Consider the following 16,118-nt stretch of genomic DNA (forward strand, 5'->3'; position numbering starts at 1 on the left):
AGGGGACTATAAGAACAGTTTTTAGGTTTTAACCAGCTATACATAATATAGCAGGAGTTTGGCTTTAAATGAAACCTTCGTTGAAGGTGCTCCAGTGATGTGCAATATGTATGTATTTTCCATCCTGTGAGTAAATTGCTTACATAATTGACTAGTTTATAGCTAATTGAACTAGTCAATTATGTAAGCATGTAATGTTGTTTGTATTAGCAGTCTGTTCAGACAGTGATAGGATGAGTTGCTGTTTACAAGAATGACCTTGTTTACCAAGACAGAAATCTAAATTCCATTGCATGACTTTCTTGGGAAACTTTTTAACTTTTATAGATCTAGTTAGAGAATAGTAACACAAGATGTCACCCTTGTACCTGCTCTGAATTTTTCCTCAAAGTAATATCCAAAGAAAGTAATTGAAAATTAACTTCGCGTCTATTCTCTACTTGATACATTATTTTAGCTTATTCTGGTCAGAATGAAACAAGACTATAGTTGGTTGAGGACTTTTTTTTTAAGCTTTAAAAAGATCAAGAACATTTATAGTTCTTTTTAAGAATAAAAAGACATTTGCTGTGGGGAGACCAGAGATGGAAAATGTAGTCCCAATCTGCACATGATGGTAGGTCATCTTAAGTTCCAAGTAGCTAGCAAATAGTCATTTGATCTGTGAAGTGTATTATGACTCTGAATCTGCAGACAATCTGTCTGGCATCCAATTGCTTGAGGTACTGTAAAACATGTAGAAAAAAAGAACTCTTCTTTAAAGAATTTAGAATGCTTAAGTCTTTAATTGTTAAAAGAGCATGTCTGTGCTACTTGTACTGCATTACATTAGTGTCTTAATTGCAATACTTCTTTTGTTCATAGCTATTAGTTTCTAGCACTTACATGCTTTGGGAAAAAATTTTCAGTCTCAGGGTTTGCAACTCCCATATTAATAACTAAGTAATGAACTCCCCATTTCCCCTCCCAAATCTGTATTTTATTGTTATACTTGAGAAACACAGAAATTCCATGTTTCCACACTATAAGATACAGTTTTTATAATGAGTTTTACTTAAATAGGCAAACTTAACCTGAAGCTATACTTGTATGTGTCCACCAGCAGCTATTGGTGGAAGCTAAACTTTTTACCTATGAAAACCCAATAGGAATTTTATCATTTTATTCCAAGATGATCTGAGTCAGTGTTCTGTATTTTAATCTTCATTAAAAAACATACAGTTAAGACCTGCAGACCTTAAAGGATCTTCAAAATCCAGAAGTAGCAGAATAGAAAATATACATTCCTTCAGAGTTCATACTATGTGAGTTACATGCTTGTAATCTATTTCTGAAAATAGCTGCTTTCATTTTAAAGTGAATTTAATTAAGAACTAATCATTCTAAACTAGATGTAATTACAGCTATATAATTAGAAGTTATATAAAAACACTGATGAAAACTGCTTTAGTGTGCATAGTATTTAGCACGCATTAATACTGGTGGAGCACACAATGTACAGCATTCTCATTGTGTTTTTGCTATAGAAAGGTGCAGAGGCAAAGTGTTAAATGTTTTCGAGGTCCTGGAGTTGTCACAGCTGAATTATTTCATGAAAAGAAAAAAAAAAAAAAGATTAATACCGAGTTCACAGTGGAGATTTCCAGTAGTCATTTAAGACACATGGTTATAAGAAACTGAACTTCGTTCTTAGTATCTGTGTGTTTAAAGTAAATAGCTTTGTAATATGTGTATGCAGTTCTATTATGTTTTGTCACTTAGAATTTCTGGGGAGTTTTTCATGCTTAATTCATTACTGTACAAATAACTGTTAAGTATTCACAGTACTGAGAACACCAGAATCAGGAAATAGTGACAGAGCATTCCTGTAACATTATTGCCTAGTTTTTCTTTAACATTCAGTAGTAATATGAACATTCTACTTAAATTGTTTTCTGAGCAGGGCTGTACAATATCTCATATAATAGAAACGTTATTTTATTGCGTATTTTCAGTAGGTGGTTGTAAAGAATGAATGGCTCTTAATATTTATTGGGGAGTGGGAACCATTGGCCATTTTTGAAGTGTTGCTGTGAGACTTTTTGATTTTAGACTAAATAAAAGGTTAAATTTTTAACTGTTAGTTATTTATTACTGTCCATTCCACCCTCTGGTCCCCTGTTTGTTTCTGTGCAGGTATATATGCATTTTATGGGATTTGGTGTGAAAGAATGGCATGTGTAGTTTTCGTTTTGTTTTCCCTTTTTTCTTTTCCTCCAGTGGTTTTGAGTAACAATTTGATCTGGCAAACCACGAGTTGAGGGAAGCTGTTCTAGATAGTTGTTTCATACAGGTTTCATTTATTTTACCCCTTTTAACTGATAATCATCAACTAGGTTGTAAAAGTTTTTCGCTAAGCTTCATCAGAGTAGATGCCAAGATGGTCAAGGTAAACAATGTCATTGTCAAAACACCGAATAACGTATGTTTGTGTGTGTGTATGTACAGATCTCTATATGCAATATTTTATTTTAGCTGATACAATTTTTCATGGAAATACAGGAAACTGTTAATGCTTATGTAAAGCCCCTTATCCCACCTCTTCCTCCTCTTTCCTTTCAGGTGAAAGACCTTTCAAATGCAGTGAATGTGGAAAAGCCTTTAACCAGAAGGGGGCATTGCAGACCCACATGATCAAGCACACTGGTGAAAAACCCCATGCTTGTGCCTTTTGTCCTGCAGCCTTTTCTCAGAAAGGCAATCTTCAGTCACACATACAGAGAGTTCATTCAGAGGTAAATACAATTATTCATAAAGTGGTTGGTGCTAATATACTGCTTATTTCATTTTCAGTATTTAAATTGTCCTGTTTGCTATTCCTATGTTCTCTGGTGCTTTCTGTAGCCAGTGTAGGTTTACTGCTGTAGTATAGGTTTCAGTTTATTGGTTTTACCTGTGGGCTTTTCTAAAATAGCTTAATCTGAATAAATGTGTACTTAGGATAATTAGCAAAACCTTCATTTACCATTGTCATTTCAGAACATTGATAGATTAACAAATGTTTAGTGATTTCAGGTGTATAAAAATGTACCTATGTCAGTCTTGGGAGAATGAGGGCTAGAATCAGATGAAAGTAAGCCAAAAGCAGCAAAGCAGAAAATGGTGAAAAATTTCAAGGCCAGACAGCAACCCACAAGCTCCATCATAGAGCATACTTGCAAATTGTCTTTGAAGTATATATATTGCTCCCTTTTTCAGAGGTTTTTCAGTTATAGGTAGAAAAAAATTACAAAATGAGATAAAAAAACATTGTTGTCTCTGACCTCTTCATGCTGATTTTTTCTTCTTTGTGACAGACAATTTTAAGATTTGAAAGGTACTGCTATGCTAATGTAATATGATCCTTTGAGCAACATTGGCTGTGCAACTTTGTTCAGCAATTCCTTGCTGACTCTAGTGATTTGTGGTTGGAAATGCCAGTAGAAAGAGACCTAGTTTTGATTTGGAAAGTATGAAGTGACAGAGGCAGCTTTTTTCTCTTTTTTTTTTTTTCCTGCATGCAGAATATCATCTCTGCTTTCACTCTTTCCCCTAACTCTGAGATTTGCTTTCTTGTTTTCCATTTTGTGTTCAACGATAGATCTTATTTATTGGATTCTTTTTTTTACTAAGGACCCTTTTAGCATGTTAGTTTTTTACTTTTAGGATGTGTCTTAGCATATTAATGTGTTTTAGTGGTTTGTGTTATGCATAATTATATATCATATGTTTACATTTTATATAACTTTGTGACTAGTCTTCCTCACTGTTCACAGGTCCCTATATGTGATAGCTTTTGCTACGTAAAAAAATGCACCAACATGAATTTCATAATTTACACTGATTTTTTTTCAATACTACAAGATTGTTGGGGATCAAGCCAAAAATATTTTCCACTTTTTTCTCATGTTACTCTTTTTTTCGTGAGAAGCTGGGGGGGGGGGGCGGGCAGGGGGAAGGTAGGTGTGTGATAAGGGACTTGAAATGTTGTCTCTTAATTACATCCTTTGCAGTGTTTCATGATCCTGAACCTATATTTTAGTTACTGCTTTGGATCCTTTATAGATATTTTTTTTCTTTCTTGCTGTCACTGTGTTTCCTCCAAGAGTGCATGCAGAACTCTGTTTTCTTTATTTTAGCCTGAGACAGTCACAAAATAACATTACAGGTGATAATGAACCAGCTTGATTCTCACTTCCTATTCACCGTTTAGTTGTACCAGTGTTTTATTAGTTAGTGCCTCTTCTGAAAGTCTCGGTACCAGTTTAAGTTAATGTCAGAAAATAAAAAAGTCCATGCTATATTGCAAGCAATGCAGCATGTTTCCTTTTGAAGACACTGTTGTTCCCTATATATTGAAAGTACTGCCCTGGATCTTACTTCTGTGGGATAGGCAGAGGAAGCCGGGGAAGTGAGGGTTGTTCTGCTTTAATTACCTCAACCCCTTGGCCTGAAGCACCCAAGCAAATTGCTGCTGATCACTTTCTCATCCTGCATGTTTAAATTAAGTACAAACTATATATTAAACATCCCTGCCCTTCACCATGTTGGGTTTTTTTGGTGGTTTGGTTTTGGTTTTTTTCATGGAGTCCCTATGGCCCAGTCTGTCTTGCCTTCATTCTTCTTTGACCTGAAAAGTGGATTTTTTTTTTCTTGGAAATTTGCAAAAGTAAACAGAAGAGCCAAAATTTGAAGATAAACTATCTACATTTTTTCTCTTTGTGTTTCCACATTTCTGTTTGTATTATGTATGATGTTAACATCTTCAGACACATCTTAATTGACAAAGTTGCATTTTGGTTTTCTTTCTAAGCATGTAACAGTAGGAAAGTATAAGGAGGGAAAAGTCTGAGGCCTCATTTGACAGATGACATTTGTTTTGCATTCTGGTGCTTCCTGATATTGAGGAGTGGTAATAGGAGATGACAGTCACGCATGTAGATGACAGTTGACTTGATATCCAAGAGACACCAGATAGATCCATAACTGGGTATCAGTAAATATTTCCTAAAAAGGAAAAATACACTATTTTACTTCCCATAATCCCATAGTGTATTTGTTATGTGGATAAATAAAGAAAAACATAGTATTTGGTAGATGTAGGCAAAATTTACTTAGTTACTTTTGTTTTACTGAAGGTGAAGAATGGCCCTACATACAACTGTACAGAATGTAGCTGCGTCTTCAAAAGCCTGGGTAGTTTAAATACACATATCAGCAAGATGCACATGGCTGGTCCACAGAATTCTGCGAGCTCTTCAGCAGATGTGTCTCATGTTACAGCGGTAAGCTTTGCTCAGTATATTGTGAAAATGCTTTTAAGAGTTTAATTGGGTGTAGATCTTCATTCCAGTAATTCTTCAGATAGGTTAGAACTAAAAGACCTGTAGCTGTCTCTTGTAATTTTACATTTTGTGCAATTTCTGGAATTGATTTGCATGATTACATATTGGCAGTATGTAAATTGGCCAAGTATATGCAAAAAAGGGTTTAGAATTTGAGGGTTTGGTTGAAAATACAATTGAATTCTACAACTAAGTAAACTATAGTTAAAGTGCTGACAGATTGTGTGGGTAGGAAAGGTTTCCTCTCCAGATAACATAAAAATAATCGAGAAGTTTTACAGGAACAATGAAGTTTAGAACTATTCATATTAGATATATTGATTTCAACTAATTTTCAGAAATTGTTCATGTAATTCTAGTCCCTATAAGCACATAGTGGATTATTCTTCTTCTGAGTATTTCTTACAACTGATTTTAACTGTTAGCTTCTTATATGACAGATGATAAGGGAAAAATGTTAGCTGTATTGGAAGCACTAAATATTTTTCTTTCTTTACCAAGGTACAAGAAGGAGCTAAAGTTCAGAAAGTGCTTCTGGATTCCTAAGATTTTTATTTTTATTTTTTTGAACCAGTGCATATTTGATATATTGTAGTACTTTTTTTGGGTCTTTGGATAGAACTACCTTTTCTACCTTTATTCTGCTCTGTTTTGCATAACTTCCAACTTTCATGCTTTAATGTTCAATGAATGACAAGTAACACCAGACTTTGAAGAGGAGGGTTAAAATTTAAAGTCTTAACTCCATTGTGCAGCTATATCTTGTTGAAAACAAGTGTCTAGTAGTGTTTGGAGAACCATTTTGAATTTTTTTTTATATTTGATATTTTTTTTTTTTGTGGCAGATGCTGTTTGTCTCTTCAGGTTAATTAATTTTTTTTAAAAAAAAGACTATTGTGTCCTGTTTGCTTGCAAGTACATATAATCTCTGGTTTTGTACATTTCTACATTCACAAGCCTAATCTTAAAAGCAGGATGGAAAAGAATTCCTTTGTACTACCTCATGTTTGCTTTCTCTGGCCAGCTCTGTTTTTTCTTGTTTTGGTTTGCTTAGGTATTTTGCATTTACATTGCATACAGCAGTGTGCTGGTATTATCTTTGCTGCATGATGCATACTTCTCTGCTTGCATGAAAGTGGGGAAAAGTAAATACCTCCATACAATATATAAGCAAAATGGGAGAATTTTTTTTTTCTAAAAACAGATGCCTAGAATTTTAACAAGGAAGAACAAAGAAAACTGACAAGTCAATTTCATACTAAGTGTTATGCTTTTTTATTTTTATATCTGAAACTGCAGATACATAATGATTATTTTTTTTATTGCTATAGAAAGATGCCACGTTCTTAGATCAGCACTAGCATTCCTAGATTAGTACCAACTTGTTCACTCTGCTCAAAACTTGCATAGCTGCTTTAACAACAAATGACCAGTATAATAATTCTGTTCTGAAGTTTATGATCAGTCTCTGTCATCCCTCGTTATTACCTGGGGATGAACAATGATTATGTCCTTAACAAATACATGTTCCAAAAGCTGAAGTTTCCTGAAGTGCTGTGCTGCCGAATAGTAGTGTGATACATGAGTACATCTCGTAAAATATGCTTACTGTAAGGCTGTTATTTGTCTTTTGCTGAATCAGTGCTTATAACCAAGTTGTTGGTTTCTGTAACTTGTGTTATTTCAACATAGATAAGCTATGAAGCAATGTTACTGATTCAGTGTACATTTGTATCTCTCCCACGGGCTCATTTCCTAGTCTCCATATTGTGGGAAAATGAACAGTGCTACCTTTCTGTGTGATATTAGCAATGTTTTTCTTCTTTTTGTACAAAGGCTTAAAGTACTTCCTTTTCATTTCTTTGTAGGACTCTGTCACGCAGCCTTTAACAACATCCCCTGCTAATCTTTTGCAACCTGTTGATAACAAGTGGAAGAATGTAAGTCTAGAGTTTCTGTCATATCTTTGTGTCAAGGCTGAAAGTGGGAGAAACTTTACAGTGTTGTAAACTTTCATTGAACTGATGAAAAAGGGTATGCAATGGTCCTCTGTGATAAGTTGTTCAACTAATACGTGAAGGCAAGCTTCTTGGTGAATGAAGAAACTTATTTAGAAACAGAACAGGTCTTGAATGGATTATATATTCCCTCCTGTGTTATATGCGCATGATTTTGCATGTAATTCTGTTCATTAGTTCCTCAAAATGGAGACAAATACTCTTGTGTATAAAAAGACCAGGGGACAGTAAGGACTCTTAAAAATACTGGGTTATCCTGCCTGTCTGACTTCACAGGGATACCGTGGTTTGGGTGGGGAGGGAGAGACCTGTGTTCATTTTGGTTGAGCTGGTTGGAATTGAGGCAGCAGTGGACCCATGGAACTCAGGAAAGGCCCGTGGAGCTGGAGAAGGATGATGCAGGGCTAGCTTTCTGGAACCCAGTAGCAAGCAGCGTTGATTCATGTGCGAGTCACAGTGAGAGTAGTAGCATGTTTTGTTGCGACCATGTAGCATATTGTTTGTCAGCAGTAGGTTGCAGCACGGTGTCTTAGTGACAGAATAATTTGACTTAAGTCCTCCCCTTTCCAACTTCAGCCACTGATCATAGTTTTGTGTACTAGAATCCACAAAACCAAGGACTAGGAAATGTGGCAGTATTGCTTTGAAGTCACCATAACCAGTCTGTCCACTTTTCTTTTTATCTTGTAGTGTGAATTCAGTGTTCCAAGACCAGTTAACTTAGAGCAGAACTATATGAACTAATTGATTACTAATATTTGCTGTATTAGATAAATAGTTATACTGTGTTTCTTGCAAGACTTTACAGAATATTAAAAATGGCTGTTCTTCAAAAGTAGTTTATTTAAAGTAATGTTTCATTTTCTTTTTAACCAATTGAAACTATTTTCTTTGGTAAAGACTGGTATCAGAAGTGATGCCTGGTTTTTAGGGAGGCTCTGTGTGTGAAAGCACAGGCCTAAAAAGAACATCATCATCCATTAGGATACACTTCATTGAAAATATACTGGATTAAATGTACCATATTACATATGCTAGGGAACATTATGAAGCAGATTATCCTGAGTGTCATCACGTGGCATGTGCAGGACAGCCTGGGGATCAGGCTCAGCCAGCATGGAGTTACGAAAGGCAGGTCCTGCTTGACTGACCTGATCTCCTTCTATGCCAAGGTGACCGGCCTGGTGGATGAGGGAAAGGCTGTGGATGTTGTTGGCCTGCACCTTAGTAACGATTTTGACAGTCTCCCACAGCATTCTCCTGGAGAAACTGGCTGCTAATGGCTTGAATGGGTGTACTCTACGCTGGATGAAAATCTGGCTGGCTGAGTCCAAAGAGTGGCAGCAAATGGGGTTACCTCTGGCTGGTGGCCAGTCACTAGTGGTGTTCCCCAGGGTGCAGTACTGGGTCCAGCTCTGTTTAATGTCTTCATCAACGATCTGGATGAGGGGATCGAGCGCACTCTCAGTAAGTTTGCAGGTGACACCAAGTCGGGGAGGGAGTGCTGATCTGTTTGAGGGTAGGAGGCACTGCAGAGGGGTCTGGACAGGCTGGACCGATGGGCCAAGGCCAGTTGTGTGAGGTTCAACAAGGAGAAATGCCGGGTCCTGCACCTGCGTCACAACAACCCCATGCAACGCTACAGGCTTGGGGAAGGGTGGCTGGAAAGCTGCCTGGGGGGAAAGGACCTGGGGGTGGGGGTGGACAGCTGGCTGAACACGAGCCAGCAGTGTGCCCAGGGGGCCAAGAAGGCCAACAGCATCCTGGCCGGTATCTGAAGCAGTGTGGCCAGCAGGACAAGGGAAGTGGTCAACCCCCTGTACTGGGCACTGGTGAGGCCCCACCTCGAATCCCATGTTTAGTTCTGGGCCCCTCACTGCAAGAGGGACATTGGGGTGCTGGAGCGTGTCCAGAGAAGGGCAGCGAAGCTGGTGAAGGGTCTGGAGCACACGTCTTGGATGGAGCAGCTGAGGGAACCGAGGTTGTTCAGCCTGGAGGCTTAGGGGAGGCCTTATTGCTCTCTACAACTGCCTGAAAGGAGGGTGTAGAGGGGTGGGTGTCAGTCTCTTCTCCCAGGTAACAAGCAACAGGACAAGAGGAAACCAGGGGAGGTTTAGATTGGGTATTAGGAAAAATTCCTTCACCAAAAGGGTGATCAAGCATTGGAACAGGCTGCCCGGGGAGGTGGTGCTGGAATCACCACCCCTGGAGGCATTTAAGTAAGTCGTGTAGATGTGGTGCTTGGTGACATGGTTTAGTGATGGACTTGGCAGTCCTGGTTAACAGTTGGACTTGATGACCTCACAGGTCTTTTCCAACCTAAATCGTTCTATGATTATGCTCTGTGATATTCCTAAATACTGAAATTTTACAAAATTACAGTCTGCATATAGTTATGCCAGATTTATTTTCCAGAAAAGGAATGTGAAAATTGCCTAGAATGTAGTCTGTCTATTCATATTGGTATTGTAGAAGTCACTTAAAAAAAAAAAAGATATTAAAGTTCAAGTCTTGCATAGCGTCTCCCCCATTTCTCTACCCCTACTCTCCTGTAAATTGACTTTGTTTCATGTAGGGTGGTTTGTATTCAAAAGCTCTCCAGCAAATAAACTTCCAGAGAGAAACTGATGGTGTGCCGCCTTCTTAAGAGTCAAGAGGATGTTTTTGTCTTTTTTCATTGAATCTGAATGTTGAAATTAGGCTCCTGTGTCAGGATGTCATATCGTGTGGTTCCCTGTACTTGATGCAGAGTGCCATGTTTTTTTTTCCTTAGTGGGAGGTGCCAGTTCAGAGCAATGGATCCCATTGCCTCCTTCTCCCGGAATTGGCTGGTGCTCTTGCTTACCAAGTGATAAAAATGGTCCAGTTCCATCCTTAGTCTTAGCATCTTCAAACTTGTTTCTTTTCCAGAGAATGACTTAGTAACTGCTGAGCCGCCAAGCAGTTTAAGTGTGAACCTTTACAATGTCAACTTCAGTCTCCATGTGGTGGATTTAGGAAATGAAGCAAGGAGAAGCCTGGCTTTCTAGTCTAGCAGTTAGAGCAGAAACCTCCTTCTGCTTGCTAGAGTACCTCCTCTTTTTACAGTAGTAACTATACTGTAAGAGGTGTGGGAATCCTGTGGAAAAGGAGTGCGTGGCATCACCTCAAAGCTAATGCAGACAAACCTCAATGCTAAAGTGAATCATCAGCAACTTTTTTACATGTTTTCAGATATTCTTCCCTTGATACACTGTCTGCTTGTTTCTGTGCCTGCAGATGCACAGCCTGCTTCTTGACGTGCAGTTGCTGTCATCTGTTGAACTAGGATAAATGTTCAGATATTTATGTTTAATGTTTAGTAGAGCTAGTTGCATCTTTAATGGTTCTTCGTTTTCCCCCTTGTAATGGAGGTGATAAAAAGTATGGTTGTTTTATATTTTCACATAGAATGGTGTACTAAAATTGTGAGGCACCATGAGTAAAACTGAGAGAACTTGTAAAAGAGGGACTTGGGGAATCACTGTCGTGACTGTGTTTCTGATGGGGTCCCTGGGGGATTAAATCTTGACTTAATGCTTTATCAATGACCTGGAAGAAAATAAAAAATCATCACTGATCAAAGTGATACAAAGATTGAGGTAATTTATAAAGAGGACAAATCACTGATACAGAGTGATCTGGATTTCTTGGTGAGCTGGGTGCAACAAGCAATTTATTTCCTAATATAGCTAAGAATAAAATCACATACAGAAAAACAGGAAAAGTAGGCCACATTCACAGCACAGGAGTTCTCAAGGATTTTGAATTCCCCTTATAAATAGGCATGAAAGAGGTAATAATAGATACATCAGCTGAAAGTTAGGTTTTCCTTGCCTGGAAAGACTAGTATTGGTCTTTTTATTTAGAAAAGAAACTGCATAGAAACAAAAACGTTTTATGTCCTGTGTATTTCATTCTGGCAATTTTTGCTTTTGTCATTTGGCTGTTTATAGTGTTCACTATTCATGAACTTGTGTTCAAAGATATAGGAGGAATCGGAGCCATCAGAATTCCTGATGTATTATATGATGTGTTTTATTATTGAAGAGATTCAAGGTGCATTTCCTATTTTTGCCCGTCAAATAAAATACTGAAGGATGACTTGATCTGCTGTTTTGAAGAAAAGGGAAAAATCTGTAATCTCTCTAATAGAAAAGAAAAGTTCTGAGGGTTGAAGCCAGACGAATTCACACTTTGAAATAAAGTATGGAATTTTAGTGTGGATAATTTACTGTTGTGGCAGCTTGTTGAAGTTGGATGGCAACAGAAAAAGTTACCACAATAAATTACTTGATTTAAAGAACTGCTCTAATTTCTGTACAGTTATTTTAATTGAAGGAGTAATTCATTCAGAGCAGTCACGCAGCCTGTGTTAAACAGCAGATCAGACAGACTAAGGGTGATTACAAGGTCCGCTATTCTAACTGAACAAATGTGGAATTATGAGGTAGTAAAATGCTTCATTCTCCATGCTATTTTTAAAATCTGAAATTTTTTATAATGAAAAGGGTATCTTTATAGTAATGGTAACAAATGTGCGTATGTTTATATTCTTTTTCAAAAAAGATAAGCTCCATGAGACTGTATGTAAACTGCAGTATAATATGTGAACACACTGGCTAATTACATGTACTACTGTAATTTTCATGTCAATGATACTGAGCAGTTCCTTCATTAACAATTCTTTTCTTTCTCTTTGTAAAGCCTGGGAGAATTTTATAGCCTTTTAGTGTAGGCTTCCTGCTTTACTGAAGAGTTCTCTGCATTCCATTCCAAGAAAATGAATGAACCCTATAAAGAGCTGCTACATGCTTTGCTTCAATTCCTATTTATTGCAATGAAGATGGCATATAGTGTGTTTTATTTTGTAAAATACGTACTGAAATGTTTATAGCACTTTTGCTGAATTGGAATCTGAAGGGATGGAGTCTTTCCATCTGTCCCACTGGTGAGGTGAAAAAAGACAAACTAATGGTTAAATTGGCAAAATAGCAAGTGCTGTTCTCACAGGCATGTCGGAGAAATGAAGTAAGGGTTTGTTTTATATAATCTCATGAGACAGCATTAAGAACACTTCATCACATTTGCACGACATAACTTGAGTCAAGACAATTTTTCTTAATATGTTTTTTTGTAACCATCCTTGAATATGGTGACAGTGTCATTTTAACTGTCCGGTGTAGTGTGTCAGTATAAAGAAAATCTCAGAGGATTTTTCAGATTGGGAGAAATATTACAAATGTGAAGCCTAAGATTATTCTTTGTTAAAAATGATCTGAAAGAAGATAGCATTTTATATATATATATGTGTGTGTGTGTTTGTGTGAGTGCACATATATACCTGGAAGTGATTACTTTTAGAGAACAGCAGTGAACATTAGAAGCAAGTATCCATTGTGTTCTACAAAACAGAATTATGGGGCTAGCTATTATATAAATATATATTTCTCTTCTGCAGTGAAGTAAGTGAATGCAAGCAGTGATTTCAGTAATGGTATACTTATTTGATCTTTATTTCTGATTTAAAAAAAATTCCAAGGCTTTTTATCACTTTTTTCTTCATATTTGTTTTTAAGGTAGCCTAAGATAGAATTATCAAATCAAAGATAGAGGTTTGACTTTTAGACTTTAAGGTTTTTTTCATATGTTGGCAGAGCTCCGTGGGTATTTAAATTTGTAAAGTATAAGGAAATTATTTTAAAGCTAAGAGATACAGAATATTTGAAGTTGAAGGGGAGAAGTTAGTAGTTTGTTTCTGAAAGGTTTTGATGTAACAACACAATTTCATGCAAAAAAATCTCAGCTAATAAAAGCTTATTTTTCCAAAGGACTTGCATTTGTTAAATGTGAACTTCAAAAAGATGACCATGTTAGTGCTGTTTATTTGGTTTGGAATTACTTTTCTTGTAGCCTCTGCATGCGGAATTCAGTAATTGATCCTGTGTTTTGTAAACTGGTTGAAGGTTCAGTAGTTAAAATAAACTTAATTCAAGCTGCAAGCTTAACAGTTTTCACAGCTTAGAACTCCAGAAAAGGGATATACAGAAACAACTCCTTAGTGGAATGAGCAGGTCTTGAATGACAGCTCTGTATAATCTTTATGTCTTAAACAAGTGGACATCCTTGTGGTAGACAGTTAACACCTTTCAGATAAGGGAGCCGAACAGGTGAGTTCATACATACTTTTCATCTTCCTTTACAAATGTACTGCTATATATTTCAGGCCACACATTTTCGGTCTCCACTTCTTCAACAGACAGAAAACCAGGTGTCCTCAGCTGCTGCTCATCAGGGTCAGCAGGCTGTAACTGATGTCATCCAGCAGCTTCTTGAATTATCAGAACCAGGTCCTGTAGAAAATAACCAGCCTCAACAACCTGGTCAACAACTCAACATTGCAGTGGGAATCAATAGAGATATTTTGCAGGTAAGAGCTCTGTGTTAGAATAACTACATTTCAGTGGTATCTTTCTTGCTTTTATTTTGTTCTGTCTTGTTTATTTGTTCTTGATATTTTCAATGATAGCATTTCTTCTGCATTTCTAAGTGATTTATCAGTCAAGAAAGAATTCTTTAATCACCTGACCAAGTATCTTTTCTGTATAATATTACAAAAGCAAGATTATAAATATTGATTATATGACCTAGAAGAAAGCTTTAAGTGTACAGATGTATACCTGGACATTTTATGGATAACTTTGGCTTATTTTCCTGTTGCCTAAGATGGAGCTTGTCACATGTCCTAAAGTTATGCCATGCTTAAAACTTGATGACATTTAAGAGGGGAAAAATGCTTCTATCTGGTTAAAAAATAAGAATGTATATGGGGCCTTTATCCTGTTCTGATTAAAAAGGGCTATTTGAGTATTTCCCAGCTGTGCAAGAAAATTCCTTCCTAGGTTGACCAATGCTTTTTCTAACCCATTATTCTGTCCTTGATACTGGCAGTAGGAGATGCAATGTAGCAGAAGATATGCAGGGCAGTAATTCAACTTTCTATGCTTGTTCTGTAGCCTCCACTGCATAAAGGCATAAACAGGATGGAACAGGGCAGAGAATATTATTCTTTACTACTGACGGTAGCCTGCTAACCTTTAAGCTATTTTTTTCATATCTAGTTTTTTGAGTACCATTTCCATTTCCTTTTGGAGGACTTCAGATGTTACTTGTAGCTATGTGCAGGTTTACCATGTTATCTGTGATGAGTTCTCTGACGTCTGGAAGGTGATGTGTAGTTGCAGCAAATTACAACATGAAATACTACTATTATCTTGATAGCTATTTAAAAAAAAGTGGGTTGGTTCTTAAGTTACTGTATGAGCATTTAATCACTAATCTTATTGTTGTACAAACTAAACAGAACGGAGTTTTCTTCTGAGCAATCAAATATCTACACATTCCTACTGAAATGTGTGTTTGAAGTCCTTGATCCAGAACCTTTTTGGGCACAATAGTATCCATAAAGGTGCCTGCACTCCAGTCCCTTCTGGGTGTACATGAAAAAGGGTGCATAGCTCTTGTTTCAGTCAGGTGGTTATTGGTGATTTGTTACAGAGGCTTTTGAGCTCTTCCAAGCCTTTCTTTGGTTTAACGTCCTTCATTTTTCTTTATACCATCTATGGCTTTTCCAGAAGCTGATGGGCTTCAAATGTGACTTTGTGGCGATATATTCTCTCATGTAGTAGTCGTAAGAGGTGGCTATATATTCCTGGCAAATGATTCTGTAGAAATAATTGACGCTTTTCTGAAAGGTAGCTGTTGGCACATGTATTAGTGCAAGAAATGCAACTTAAAATCTCACAGACAATCAGAACTCGGTGTTGTGTAAGAATGTGTTTGGAAGTTTGAAATCCAGCTGGAATTCTGGGAGGGTGAGACATATAATTCCTTTAATTATATTTGCATGATATGTTTTAAATAGTTGTTTGAGAAAAGTTGGGTAAACTGTGGAATGTTTCTTTTGTAATCTGTAAGTTTTTCATTCTCTTTTAGCAAGCTTTAGAGAACAGTGGGTTGTCTTCCATTCCCGTCTCTGCACATTCTACTGACTGCAGCCAGACTAAGACTCCTGGAGCCCAGGATCAGAACCCAGACATCCAGACTCACTCAAATAATCAAGCTGATTCTAATAATACAGAACAAGATAAAGAGCAAGAGAGTACAGATAAACTGGATAAAAAAGAAAAAAAGGTTATTAAGAAAAAATCATCGTTTTTACCTGGTAATGTGGCCACTGCTTGCTACATTTTGTGCTTTAAGGACTGTAGTATTTATGAGTGTGTTGATGGCTTTACAAAGGGATATCCAAAATGTATTGTGTACTAGTTATGAACTTAATTTACTCTTGTCTAAAACACAGCATGTGTATAAGTTATGATTAGTAGTATTTTTAACTTTCCTTATACTGATACAAAAACATGTTGGAATGGCATTAAGTGAAATTACACTGTTAAATCTTCTGAGTTTAGATCAGTGGAGTTTTTGGAAGAGGACTAAACAGAAAGAATGTGAATCTTTTTTTCCTTTTTTTCCAATCATCCTTCTCTGAGAAGGACTGAGTTTTCACAGTGTGTCCCAGAGCAGAGTTCTCGCAAGCACTGCTCTTTGTCTTTGGAAGTGAGGCCTCGCAGAGGCAGAAGTGCAGTACTGCTGCCTCATGCAGATCTTCACTGATCTAGGCCGTGTAAGGAAGGATGAAGGTTGGCATTGTCGATGA

General features: G+C 37.1%; 1 protein-coding gene across 8 annotated transcripts in view; it reads left to right on the forward strand.

Annotated features, from left to right (window-relative positions):
• Window positions 1-16,118, forward strand: part of ZNF236 (zinc finger protein 236) — a 93,071-nt gene that overhangs the window by 23,162 nt on the left and 53,791 nt on the right. For 7 of the 8 annotated variants that reach the window (XR_008820668.1, XM_056331026.1, XM_056331029.1 and 4 more), the window contains exons 6-10: window positions 2,602-2,774; window positions 5,157-5,303; window positions 7,232-7,303; window positions 13,626-13,829; window positions 15,395-15,623. Coding sequence is in view for 7 of the 8 variants with exons in the window: in XM_056331026.1 (XP_056187001.1) it covers window positions 2,602-2,774; window positions 5,157-5,303; window positions 7,232-7,303; window positions 13,626-13,829; window positions 15,395-15,623 (825 nt within the window). In the remaining variant the exon portion in view is untranslated. The remainder of the gene's footprint in view (window positions 1-2,601; window positions 2,775-5,156; window positions 5,304-7,231; window positions 7,304-13,625; window positions 13,830-15,394; window positions 15,624-16,118) is intronic. The other variant, XM_056331028.1, reaches the window with a different exon arrangement.

Source organism: Falco biarmicus, chromosome 3 (genome assembly GCF_023638135.1).
Source record: "Falco biarmicus isolate bFalBia1 chromosome 3, bFalBia1.pri, whole genome shotgun sequence".
Taxonomy (NCBI): domain Eukaryota; kingdom Metazoa; phylum Chordata; class Aves; order Falconiformes; family Falconidae; genus Falco; species Falco biarmicus.